Below are 13,826 nucleotides of genomic sequence, written 5' to 3'. Positions count from 1 at the left end.
AAGGGAGGCCTGCCTGTTTCCTCTGCTAACTGATTCCATGACTTTAATAATTAAAGTTATAGAATAGAGCATTGAGGGTTAAAAACAATAAAGAATAGAGTCCTACGTGGTATAATTGCAAGTTGCATTTTGAGTGCATGTTTGAGTTTTATTGCCAGGAAATTTCCTTTTGAGTTGAAAAAATAAAGAAGAGAACATATAGTGTAGTAACTTTTTAGGATTATAATGAACCTAACAATCTGTTAAATTCATGAAATTCTTAAAAATTTAAGTTGTTCTTGTTCCTGAAATCCTGAATTTTTCATCATTTGCTGTTAGTATATTTGGAATATCGTATACCAGTATTCCATTATTCAAAATAATTAAATTATATTGTATATTACGGTGGTAACTGGACTCACTGCCTCCCTACAAGTTTTAGTAGTTGTGACTCGTGTCAAAATGTCATGATTATGACAAAATGTAAGTGTGATTAACATCTTGTAAAAGTGTAAATGCTACACCACAATATATTGGTGTAACAATGACATTGTTTATCATTGAGAACAATCTTTTAAAAAAGACTCTCAGAAATTAGTGTACTCCACTTTATTTTCTTTCATCAAGTACTCTATCCTTCAATTAACATTTTGAATACTGTTAAAAGCACTTGAAAAGAATAAACCACATTTTATAAAATATGTTCCATCATTGTGTCGTGCCATGAAGGGAAAGCCTTGATATGTACAGTACAATATGCACACCTTTAAAAAGCAGACTGCCATTAAACAAAATATTGTTATGGTACATTACACAAGGATTATTTGTCTAGTCTTTCACTGACAAGTTATAAAAAAACAGCAAGAGATAAAAATTGTTTTGAGGCTTTTTTTAATAGACAACTAACCTGTATTTTTTTTTTTTTAAATACTGATGTAATCCTTGGGGTTGTGTTAATCTATTCTGTTAGTTGCACTTTGGAGGACCTTGTATTTTGAAGAATCCATACAAAATACATTATCATAACATCTTTTTAACAGGTACAAAGATGGTAGCATTGTGGACCATTGTGCTTATCACACTAGTCTCATTAACAAAATAAAACTCTTGCATATATTTACATTAAGGTTTGAGAGAGATGTATGTATGTATCAATCTACAACACTTGTTGCAACACTTTATTGACAAAATGTACATTATGTACATTTACATGTACAGTGACATTTACAGGATTTTTAAAAAAGGTAAAATATTTAAAAGGGGTAAAAACAAACAAAAAATCAAGTACCAACATGCATGCTAAAATTGGAGCTCTGATTTTTCTAAAAAAAGATAAGTAAAAATGTGTAGTAAAATGAGCCTCAAGTTGAATTCATTATTGCAGTTTGTAGGCCAAGAAATTCGAAAGCTATATCTCTCTGTCGGTCTAAAACAAAGAATAAAGCTGCACTGAGGAGGGATAGATTGGTTTCCTTGCAAGCATAAATCAATAAATACAGTTTTTTCACAAAATGTGTTTGTTAGGAGGAATTAGAAAGTGACATTACATTTTTATGGAGAAAATATCACAACTTCCATGCCTAAATGAACAAATCAATCTTATCATGTCAATGACTGCACAAGCAAAATAGCAGAGGCGCAAGTAAAACTTTCATTGACCTTAAATTAAAAAAGGTATGTTTACTGATGTCCCTTATTAATTCCACTATATTATTTTAGACTGCAATGAACATTTAACATTTCTTGCAAAACATCATGATGAACATCAGCCTTTATAGACTTCATTGTACATTCATCTGTGACTTCAGCAGTACTTTTTCTTAACATATGTTTAAAAAAATCATTTGTAATCCTTCATAAAGCGATAAAATGGTTGTACATTAGTTGGTTACATTAGGATTGCAACCATATATTTTAATACACACAATGCAACACAATGATTTTGCTTTACTTGTAGTGATATAATTTAAAAAGTAACACAGCAAAATACAGCAAGAAAAAAGAAAAAAAAATTCACATTATTATAAGGATGAATATAATGACAGGAAATTATCACACACCCCTGAGTGTTATATGTGAATCTGATCTGTCACAACAGCCAATCAACTAAGTAAATTCACATTCATTTAATGTATAGTGCAATTATGTGCAATTACACATTGCTGTGACAAGTGCTGACAGATACAGTAAGTATGGAGTGTTTTGGCAGTAAGATTTAGATAATTTTATGTAGTCCAGGATATTCATTCATAAATATGAAAAGTATCTTTCCAGGAAATGTTAAACAATGGCTGTTGAAACGCTTTCATATGAGTTCTAGTTGAATATTATTTTAAAAGATTTTCATATTTATTACTGAATTCATCTCATTAATTCTAGTCCAAATTCCAATTTTACTAACGGAGCGGAAAATTTCCTGCAGGTTTTCGATGACTTAATTTAAATGTTCTATACTTTCTCATTACTGCTACAGCTGCAATTACAGTTCAGTACTAAGTATGGGTATGCGTTATTCCACTGGAATTTCCATCCTTTAACAGTACAAACTATGTAGATGGTATAAAATGTGGGCAATGCATGCTCGCTCCTCTATATTAATTTGCCTTTTTTATGTTTTTTTTTCTGTGTAGATATGAGGTTGTACTGTATATCTCAGTAGTTCAGATGAAACTTTAAATATGTTCATTGAGTGTGTTTATGATGACATGAGATTGACCAGACTCCTCAGCTGTTTGACCACAGTCTCTATCAGCTTTTGTTTGTCTCTCTCATTCTTCCGGAACTGAGAAAAGATGTTGTTCTTCTTACTGGTGTCTTTCATTCTGCACAGAGAGAAAGAGGAAGAGTAGCTGTGACAAGATGCATATATGCCAAATGTTTTTACTGACGTTTTAACAAAACTAATGATACACTTACTTCCTGCCATTAAGCAGGAATGCTTTTAGTACAAAAAACCTTAAGAATGCTATACACCAATCTGAAATTGGGAGCTAGCAGAAAAACCTCACAGAATTCGGTCCAGATCCTATTTAAGGCTTTTGTTGTTGTATGTTGACCGTTTTTCCTGCAACACATCTTACACATATACAGTGATCCCTCGCTATATCGCGTTTCATCTTTCACGGCTTCGCTGATTCACGGATTTTTTTTACAGTGCAGATATTTTTACAGTGCATTGTGCTCTGAATCCTGATTGGCTCAGGGGCTTTACTGTTGTCTAGAAATAAAATATTGACGCTGTACTGTATTGGTTTTTCACTTGTCAACAGTTTTCGTTTCTGTACATTCTGCCAACTTTACGTTTGCATTTTTTCTCTGTGACAAAACCCACAATGTCGAAGAAACGCTCTGCGCCGACAACGGGGCCTGTATTACTATATTAAAATTATTGTTTTAAACAAATTTTGGGCTTTAAAACAGGTTTTGATTTTTGGTTTCATTCTATAGTTCATTATTGCATTGTAAAATAATTTAAAAAAATAAAGCTGACTACTTCACGGATTTCACTTTTCACGTGTTATTTTTGGAACGCAACTCCCGCGATAAACGAGGGATCACTGTAATGCACAATGTTGAAATTTATATGTGCAGGGCAATTTTCAAGACTTTCTTTACTCCAACAGTTGGTGTATTTCTTTTCTTTTCAAAAGATGAAACAAAACAACAAAAAAAGAATTTTCCTTAAAAAGTTTGGAAGAACCAGATATGTACCAAAATGACTGACTGTCACTGAAGCACTGCACTTATCGGGACTGTATGGCAAATAATGGCAAGGAAAGTGCACCTACCCCTTGTAGACTCTGAACAGCAACATCAACAGCAAAACAGAGAAAAGAAGGTTTTATAAGAAATGCTAATCAAAATAGCTAGACAGAGGTAGTGGGTCCACTCACTTCTCTAGTAATGCTAAAGCAGTGGCTGGGCTGACTCTCAGGTATTTGGAGGTTGGTTGGCCATAATCTGCTAAATATGTTGACCAGTCCCATACCAGGAACAAGTCCAGCAGCTATAAAAGACACAAAGATAAGACAATACTTACAAAGAAAACTGACTAACCTAAATTTATTTAGAGCACACATTGTGTTGTCAGTAATTTACATTTCTAAAGAGAAGGTTTGTGCAAGGATGAAGAGTATGTCATAGGATAACAAAATTATGGCAAATGAGTCTAACCATCATATTTCAATAATTTACAAAGAGACGATCATGGTGCACCATACTATGTGATGGTTCTCATCATGTAAGAGGGCAATGTAATAAATTCTAAATATCACAATAATGATTTGTATGTTTTTAATGTATCCATCCATCCATCCATCCATCTTCCGCCGCTTATCCGGGGTCGGGTCGCGGGGGCAGCACGAGCAATATTATTGGTTCCAAGTTTTTAATGCATTTGTATTGTAATTATTTATATGTAGTAGATCAGTAACCTTTATGTATTATACATTCCCCCAAATAAATTCCAACAACTGAAAGGAGACACTTTAGGAAACACCCAATGTTGATGATCCAGTAGCTTGGACCATCTTTGCCACCAAATTTGGATCAGGAGCAGATTTAAATAATGTGACAATTCTGATCAAGATAGCAGCATTAGAGACTTAGAAAGTTCTAGCTTTTTAGCTCTAATGCTAATCAAAAATTGAACATGAGCATTTAAATGAACCCAGCAATGACCCCAACTCAACCTGACGGCAAAAAATCCCGCCCCTCACCATTAACCTTCTCTCTCACACTCACTGTGTATGCTAATTTCATAGAATGAAACAGCTGGGAGTGTGGTTCCTGCTGAAAGAGCAGCTTAATGATAATAGCATTATTCAGCAGACTCTGACTCTTGGCAACTCTCTCTTACAGCAAAGGGATAGGCTGTGGAAAAGAGGGTGCTAATCTTAAGAAGCTATATATGATTGTATATGATCTGCAGTAGCTGTAATATGAGTAACTTTATTTAAAGAAAAAATAACAACTGCTAGAAAAAACAGAATAATAGCATAAAATGTTTTGGATCACAACTGTAGCACAGTGAGGCTACAACTAGCTCATTGAGCTAATAAAGGAAGGTCTGACAGTGGGTGAGGTTTTCTGGGTACGACCATCTGGAAGGATGCCCTGGCGAAGAGCCAAGCTGGGGGGCTATTTCCCTTTACTGGTCAGTACAAAGTTCAGCCTGATGCATTTTTGAAACAAGTCGTGTTGACCATTGATATTAAAATAGAACTATTTGGCCAGCCAAAATGTCATGACATAAAATATTGTCAGTAAAGTAAGTCACTGTACACAACGGACTTTTTGTGCTTGATTTTTTGTGCTGAAATATTTTACCTGTCGTAGGTCAATAAAGGCCATTTGAAGTGTGTCTCCTTGAAAGCCAGGAACAGGCTCTGAGCTGGCAAACACTTAAAAAACAAAAAAGATAGTAGAAAGTAATTATATTACAGTACAAGTATGTGCGTCATTAAAGAAAACATGCTCAGTAGAAAAACCCTTGTTAAATTAAGAATTGTGTGTGGCTGTGTATAAATAAACAATTAATCAATTTCCTGTACTTACATTCACACTGAATTACATCTAGATTGAATTGCTGAATGGCACCCATACTGATCTGCTTCAGTTCTGTGTCCAGGAGCATCTGCATCAGTGATGTGGACAGATGTTTGCAGGCTGACATACAAGCTGTTTGGGCCACTTTACCCTACAGAGAAATCGGTGGAGAGGAAGAAGAAATAATGTAGGATTGAAGAGACTTTGTAAAAGAAATTGAAAAGCGGAGGTATAGGAAAGATTACAACATGGATGGGAAGAAAAAAGATGGGCGCTATAGGAAACATTATGACATAGAAAAACAGAGTATGAATTCATTGAAAGAGATAACAAAAATATACAAGTGTACTATGGTGACATCAAGAGAAGATTGAAATACAAGATGGATCAATCAGCAAGAGAGTAGAATATCAGCATTATTTTAAAATAGAAAAAGGGGGAAATAAACAAGCAAAGCAAAGAACCACAAATTCAATCAAAGATACAGGTGCCAAAATGTCAGTTAAATTTAAAGATACAATATAGACTGGAGTATAGAATGGCATACTGTGGATATCAGTTATATTGTTGTTGAATTGCCAGTGATAATCAGCATAAACAAGAACACTATGATGGCGCGGATGCCCAAATGTTTTTCTAAGGCAAACTTTTACTCAGCTTGAAGATTTCATGAGTGGTATTACACAAAAATGATGTCTCTTAATTCATCACAATATTTTGGAGATTAAACAAAATATGACATGAAACAAGTGAAGAACAAAATCAGTGATCAATTAGCCTGCACTGTCCATGGAGAGTCAGTTCTACAGAGAGCTAATCACCAATTGAAGTTACTGGAGCATGGTGCATTATGACGCTGAAAGCAGATTTAGTTTGGGGAAAATATGGAGCTGTTTACAATCAATCCCAAAGCCAAAATGAAAGCAGAAGAGGGTTCAAAGTGTGGTGTACTGAATATTAAAAGGCTTTTGAGTTGCCAAACATTAACTACATGTCAATAATTCTAGAAAGCTTTAGGGAGGGACTGATTGACAACCAAGATTAGAGTGGTGGAAGCACGAGAGAAATCAGAAAGCCCAGAGAGATGGCAATGGGGTATGGATGGTTAACAGCTTGACTGGCATCTTCTGAGAGGAAGATCCCATTTTCACAAGCTACAGGAAATTTATGAAGATATAGCTGCAGGGATCCCCCCAGAGAGTGGGTGAGGATGAGAATCCCACTCAGACTGACCAAAGGACACAACACACAGTAATATAACTGCTTTTGTGTGCACAATGATTTTGTGCAAAAGTGTGCAAAAATCCATGTGGCCTGAAAATCCATCAGGTCAAGATGGATTTGCGTGCGGGCAGTACTTATAACACAGTGCTCAGGGAACTCCCCCTGGTGAGATGCATGGGGAGCTAAGCCTGGATATAAACCAGAGCACCACCCCAATTTGATGAAGATACCAACACCATCTTGGAAGTTATAGCCAAGTGTGATCAATGCCTCCAGACAATGATCACCATCATCATAAGCCAAGCAGTTAAGAGATCTGGTCTGGAGGAGAAGAGAGCAGGGAATTTCTCCAACACCAGAAACAACAGGGCAAACAAGAGCAACCAACTTAGACAAGAACTGAAGAGTATGACGAGACGACTCAAGGAGGCACACGCGAAGAAGAGGGTATCTCAAACAGCCATGCACAACATACTAAGAAACTCATGATCATCTAAAAAGAGTGTAGTTGCACAGGAAAAGGAGGAAAGAGAAAATGGGTAATCTGCCGCCTCATCCAGCAGTCACTTAACTGATGACTGCTCCTGGAACAAGGTTTCGATCTCAGGCAGTGGGAAAATACAGTAATATGCCAATGGTGGTTGAACATTACTCTCGGAGGCCAAATTGAAGCATACTGAGCTCTGGCTCTCCAAAGAGGGGGGGCCTCTGACTTCGGACCTTTGGTGGGACTGCCTCGGCGACTCACTAGTTCCGTCCAATCGACAACCTAAAGACGACTTTGAGGAACATCTACAGGGTTCTGGTGGACCGGTATGATCCATTGGGTTTCATTATTCTATTCACGACCAAGGCTAAAGTCATCATCCAGGATATGTGGAAGCAGGACATTGGATGGGATGATCTAATTGAACCGGGGTCCCAGAGGGATCGGTGGACAGTGTGGGCGAGTGAGCTCCCTGAGCTCAGCCGCCTCAAATCCACCTCAATACGGATGCCTTTCTACTTCCGGATCAACCCCCCCATGTGAACCACATTTCAGTGAGGCCTGGGAATGGGAGATACAATCTGTGAAGACAGCATTCAGGGTTATTCTCTGGGAACAAATCGGTACTGTAATAAGGTTGAGCACCGTCCTCACAGAAGTTGAAGGGATACTAAATGTTGAACCATGTTTCAGCGGATGCTGCCGATCCTGACCCAGTCACAAGTACAGTACATTCGGCTCATGGAACAATATGACTCATTGTTGCCGCAGGACATATACAACAGTGTTCTGGGGACCCGATGGTGGAGGCACAGTCAGGTGCCGGCCAACAACTTCTGGTCAACCTTCATCCATCAATACTTTCCAAGTTGGCAAGAACCAGCTCGCTTTGGACCAGGTGGTTCTGATAGTCGACCCACAGCTTCCGCAGGATAACCATCACCCACTCAACTTGACTCTACCGGCAGCTTATTTCAATTAATATAATTTATTTCTGTATAAATCAATTAATCAATGATTTTTTATTTATATAGCGTCTTTTACAATCAAAATTGTTTCTAGGCGCTTTACAGAATCCCAGGGCCTAACCCAAAACAAGCAACAGTGGCAAGGAAAAACTCCCCTTTAACAGGAAGAAACCTTGAGCAGGACCAGGCTCATGTAGGGGGACCCTCCTGCTGATGACTGGCTGGGCAGAGAGAGAGGAGAAGGGGGAGGACAGGTAGAGGAGAGAATAGGCAGAGATCATAGAGATACATTAATAGTACAAGCTACTGGTATAAGAGTAGAGTGGGTCAGCAGGGTTGGTGGTCGGCAGGACAGCATACAGCTATGAAGGCGGCTAGACCTGTTGATGGATGGGGGTGGGGGGGAAGAGGGGGAGAGAAACTATACAAAAAATAACATCATCAATGATCTACGAGGAGAGGTAGCCATGACCCAGCAGGGTGACAGAGGTCTTTCAGTATCTTTTCTAATTTCTACACCATAGTGAACCAAGACCCACCTGTTCATCAAATTTTATCAGACTGGACAAACTATGTATCAATACAGAGGCAGGAAATAAAGCATTAATTTATGCAGATGATAATTAGAATAAATTATGAGACTCTTAAACTGACTAAAAGTAGAGATGGAGCTGGTTCCACAGCAGGGAATCCTGGTAGCTAAATGCTCGCCCCCCTATTCTACCTCTAGAGACTCTGGGGACCACAAGTAGACCAGCATTCTGAGAGCAGAGCGGTCGATTGGGCTGGTAAGGTGTCACTAGCTCCTCCAGGTAGGATGGAGCTAGGCCTCTGAGGACCTTGTAGGTCAGAAGGATTTTGAAAATTATTCTAAATTTAACGGGCAGCCAATGAAGAGACGCCAGTACAGGAGTAATGTGATCTCTTTTGTCAATACCTGTCAGAACTCTAGCTGCAGCATTTTGGATTTGCTGGAGGCTTCTTAAAGAGTTGTTTGGACACCCTGATAATAAAGAATTACAATAGTCCAGCCTAGAAGTAACAAAAGCATGAATTAACTTTTCAGCATCATGCCGCGTCAGTAGCTTCCTAATCTTTGTGATGTTCCTCAGGTGAACAAAGGCACTTCTAGAGACTGTTTTAATGTGTGAGTTGAAGGAGAGATTTTGATCAAATGTTACTCCAAGATTCCTCACAGAGAGACTAGATGTTAATGAGATACCATTTAGAGTGATCATGCGATCTAATCTATCCCTGAGAGGTTCAGGACCAAAAACCATGACCTCAGTTTTTCCAGAGTTAAGGAGGAGGAAATTTGAAGACATCTAAGACTTTATGTCTTTAAGACAGGTCTGAAGCTTCACTAACTTTTCTGTCTCCTCAGGTTTCATGGATAAATATAGCTGACTGTCATCAGCATAACAATAAAAATTTATCCCATGCTGCCGAATAATGTTTCCTAAGGGTAGCATGTAAGGATTGGTCCAAGTACAGAACCTTGTGGAACTCCATGGCTAACCCTACTGTATGAAGAGGGAATGCCATGGACATGAGCAAACTGGTATCTACCTGATAAATATGATCTAAACCAGTCTAGTGCTGTCCCTTTAATCCCAATATGTATGTCCTACCTATTCTCTCCTCTACCTGCCCTCTCCCTTCTCCTCTCTCTACCCAGCCAGCCATCAGCAGGAGGGTCCCCCTATATGAACCTGGTCCTACTCAAGGTTTCTTCCTGTTAAAGGGGAGTTTTTTCTTGCCACTGTTGCTTGTTGGGGGTCAGGCCCTGGGATTCTGTAAAGCGCTTAGAAACAATTTTGATTGTAACAGATGCTATATAAATAAAGATTGATTGATTGATTGACCCACCCAAGAGACAGCCACCGTTAAATTTAAAACAAGACCTATTTTCAGGCTGCTACTCGACTCATCCATTTGCCCGAGATCGGTGACTCATTGAAAAACCATTAGTCAAATGTCCCCAAATGTTCATCACCTCTATACCTGTAATGCTGTAAGCTTCTTACTCAACCTCAACTTGGGAATAGAACATATACGACCTAGCCAGATCCAGTCGCATCTTTCTGCAGAGGCACCTTGAATTACTAAAACTGTCAATCCTATATCAAGACTCTGTAGAGTCTGTAAGATCAAAGTGGCACAGATTCAAGAAAGGGATGCGCAATTTCAGTGATCTTAAGGCTCAATAAGGCCTTCAAGGATGAGCTGACATTGATGGTGATAACACCACACATTCTGGAGCAGAAGGATCCTGAAGGGACTGAAGGGACTGGAAGAGTTGACCACCTGGACTTACATGTGCTTCAAGACAGCAAAATCCAGGTCTCTGGTGTTGGAGAAAGTAAAGGTCATCAACAAGTTTCACTTTACTCTTGGCGCCACCCAGATACCATCAGTTACTGAGAAACCAGTGAAGAGCCTAGGAAATGTGTTCAACTACAGCATGAAAGACACAGCAGTTATCCATGCAACCAACCTTGAGCTAGCCTGGCTAATCTTGGTGGACAAGACAGACCTACCTATCTACAAGGTTCCAAACGCCACAATTAATGGCTTTCAGAGGAGAGTGAGCATTTTTCTACAAAAACGGTTGAGTTTAACTTGGAGGCTGACCGCCCTGTGTGGCCAACAACAAGATGAAGCTCTGCTTCAGCAACCTGAATTAATTCAAAGTGAGATGGGCTAGGGAGTTGCTGCAAAACAGTGTCAGAGGACCCAAAGGTCTCCCAAGCATGGATCGAGGTAAGGACAGGGCAAAGGTGAAGGGCAGCAAAGGGCTTTAGATGTGGCTGAGTCATGGCCCCAGCAAAGGGCACTGGTGGGAGCAGTGACTCATGGAAAAGCTGGCCTGGGTAATGGCACAATATCTCGCTACAGTAAGGTGCATTAAGATGGTTAAAATGCAGCAGAAGGGAGCATGGACAAGATGGGAGCATGCAATGGACCAAAGTCCCAAAGGAGGGGCTGTGGAAATCAGCTCTATGATTGCTTATCTGTGCTCTCTACAATGTACTACCAAGCCCATCAAACCTGCAGGACACATCCTCAGCTTCTGTCCAAAAGCCCTGGGTGAGAGATGCTACCACTAGCACCATGAACAATTCCTGAAGGTCATAATGCACACCATCAGTGTGGAATTGGCCACTGCAAGCTCCTCTGCCAAGGAAAAAAAAACATTTTCATCGAGACTGAGGAGAAGCCACCATTAGCTGCCAGGGCCACCTGATCTGCAATGCTAGCAACAGCACAAGACTGGAAGTTGTAAGTTAACACAGCGAAGCAACTGAAATTCACAGATCCTGGGTAAGGACAGGGGAGCCACAGGGAAGCCATGGATTGGGTTGTGCTACTTGGACACAAGCTGGGGCCCATTCAACCGTTGAAACACCCAAAACACTACATGACAACAGGTAGCATCACTGATGATGTTTCCAGAGTGCATTAAGTAGATGCGTGTTAGATAATTTGCCTTTCATTCATTAAGGGTCTAGCTTTAACTCAACCACCATGAATATGGCATACAATCAAACTTGGAGAAGTTGTGGTCAAGGCAGCAGTATAGAGAAAAATGTCATATACAAGAGAAAATACAATTATACGCATAATTGAATTACAAATGTTTCCACTCTAAAGTCTACATTGTTTCCTTGCTTTGTCTAACAGATCCAATTGTTTTTTACCTACTACCATAACCCTCTTAAGGTTTAGGTTTTTGTTTTTTTTTCAACTATGGATGGCTTGGCTTTATGTGTTATTCCTTTAAATAATAAACAAAATAAACAAATGAGTATATGTGAAAGTCATTTTAGAAAATCAAGGAAGGTTATACACTCACTGGCCACTTTATTAGGTATACCTGTTCAATTGCTGACTAATCATAAAATAACTTACTAAAGTTCAAAGCAAGCATCATAATGGAGAAGGGGGTTTAACTGACTTAGAATGTAGCATGTTTGCAGGTGTCAGACAGGCTGTTAGTATGTCAGAAACTGATCTGGGATTTTCTCACACAGGCATCTGTAGATTTCACAGAGAATTGTCGGAAAAAGGGAAAATCTCCAATGAGGTGGATTTGTAGAAAAAATGCTTTGTTGATGTGAGAGATCAGAGGTGAATGGCCAGACTAGTTTGAGATGATAGAAAGGCTACAGTAACTCATATAACCACTCGTTCAAACCAAATAAACCATCTCTACTCAACACAATGGTGCTTGAAGAAGATGTAGCTACAACAGCAGATCACATTGTCACTCCTGTCTAAGAAAGTGAGGCTACAATTGGCACAGGCTGTCCAAAATTGGACAATAGAAGATTGGAAAGACATTGCCTGGAGATTTCATTTGCAAAATTCAGATGGTAGGGGCAGAATGTAGACAACATGAAAGCATGGATAAATCCTGCCTTGTATCAATGGGTCAGGCTGGTGGTGGTGATGTAATAGTGTGAGGAATATTTTATTTAATTAAGGCCGTTTTGCAGGCAAAATGGGGTTGAAACTGTAACTAGAAAGTAACTAATAAAATGGCCGGGTGAGTGTATGTAAACACAAATGCAAACGTAGCCTGTAATCACTGTGGCTTAATAGTGCCAGAAGAACCAACAAGCCTGTTGTCAAAGAAAACATGCTTTTTATCTTTATTCTGCCCGCTCAATATCAGCGCAATAACAACCAGTAATACTCACCGACATTGATCCATGGTCATTGTTGTTATTCTGAGTCACCCACAAAACAACCAACATTGAAAGAAGGGAGGAAAAAAGGGGAAAGGACAGGAAAATAATTGTGGCAAGAAAAAATGAACAGGAGGATGAAAAAATTTAACTCCAAATCTTGATTTTAAAAGTTAAATCTAAAAATGCATTAAAACGGCAACACACTTCTTTTACATAACAATTTATCACAGGGGGTGTAGATGATAGGACAGGATGCAGCTGTGAAAAATACAATGAGGTGGAACTGAACAGGCTGTGGCTGTCAGCCATTTTGGGCAACAAATAAATACATGCTGCCCTGATTTGATGATAACAATGTGTCTTGTTGAAGATGATCACAATTTGCACGTTAGTCATAGCACGGTTGCCAAACATTAGATGATCAACAGCAAACACATATACAGTACTCCAGTCTCACTGATTTACAATGTAAAATGATTCATTTTAATACAGAAGATTTGAAAGAGTGTGTAAACAACTAGATGGGAATTTAGAGGAACGCATATAAATAACAAATGAACAAAGCTGAATTACTGAAGACGAAAACTTCAAAACTATGTTCATCTTCATGTAACTCACCGGTAGGTGAGTGAAGACCTGAAAAGTTGAACGCAAAAAGTTGATGAGGTCCATAAGATATCCAGAGGCACGGCCATCTGATTCAGCCATGTTCCAATCATAGTCTGCCAACTGGATGAATTCATCGATTTTCTGGTTAAGCTTGGTGTAAATCTCTCCTTCTGCAGCATGACGGGCATCCTGAAAAAATAACTTTAATAAGGTTCTACATACAATTTTATCTACATTTTTTTAGGAGCAAACAAACATATTTACAATTGGCTATAGTGTACTATATCAACAATGTTAACTTTGGTTAATTTGATGATA

At 38.9% G+C, this 13,826-nt stretch overlaps 1 protein-coding gene across 8 annotated transcripts in view; it reads right to left on the bottom strand.

Annotated features, from left to right (window-relative positions):
* Positions 1–886: 886 nt before the first annotated feature.
* The window catches only part of exoc6 (exocyst complex component 6), a 56,588-nt gene continuing 43,648 nt past the window's right edge, over positions 887–13,826 (bottom strand). For 3 of the 8 annotated variants that reach the window (XM_029838767.1, XM_029838763.1, XM_011619231.2), the window contains 7 exons: positions 13,518–13,697; positions 12,909–12,938; positions 5,536–5,677; positions 5,308–5,381; positions 3,873–3,985; positions 3,768–3,779; positions 887–2,801 (listed from right to left, as the gene is read on the bottom strand). In XM_029838767.1, coding sequence (XP_029694627.1) covers positions 2,675–2,801; positions 3,768–3,779; positions 3,873–3,985; positions 5,308–5,381; positions 5,536–5,677; positions 12,909–12,938; positions 13,518–13,697 — 678 coding nt within the window. In that variant the 3' untranslated portion in view covers positions 887–2,674. Of the gene's footprint in view, positions 2,802–3,767; positions 3,780–3,872; positions 3,986–5,307; positions 5,382–5,535; positions 5,678–12,908; positions 12,939–13,517; positions 13,698–13,826 lie in introns of those variants that run through there. The other 5 variants (XM_011619233.2, XM_011619234.2, XM_003977979.3 and 2 more) reach the window with 5 other exon arrangements.

The sequence above is a fragment of the Takifugu rubripes genome, chromosome 1 (genome assembly GCF_901000725.2).
Source record: "Takifugu rubripes chromosome 1, fTakRub1.2, whole genome shotgun sequence".
Lineage (NCBI taxonomy): Eukaryota > Metazoa > Chordata > Actinopteri > Tetraodontiformes > Tetraodontidae > Takifugu > Takifugu rubripes.
The sequence above is the reverse complement of the archived record's forward strand: the minus strand, read 5'-3'. Positions and strand labels throughout refer to the sequence as shown.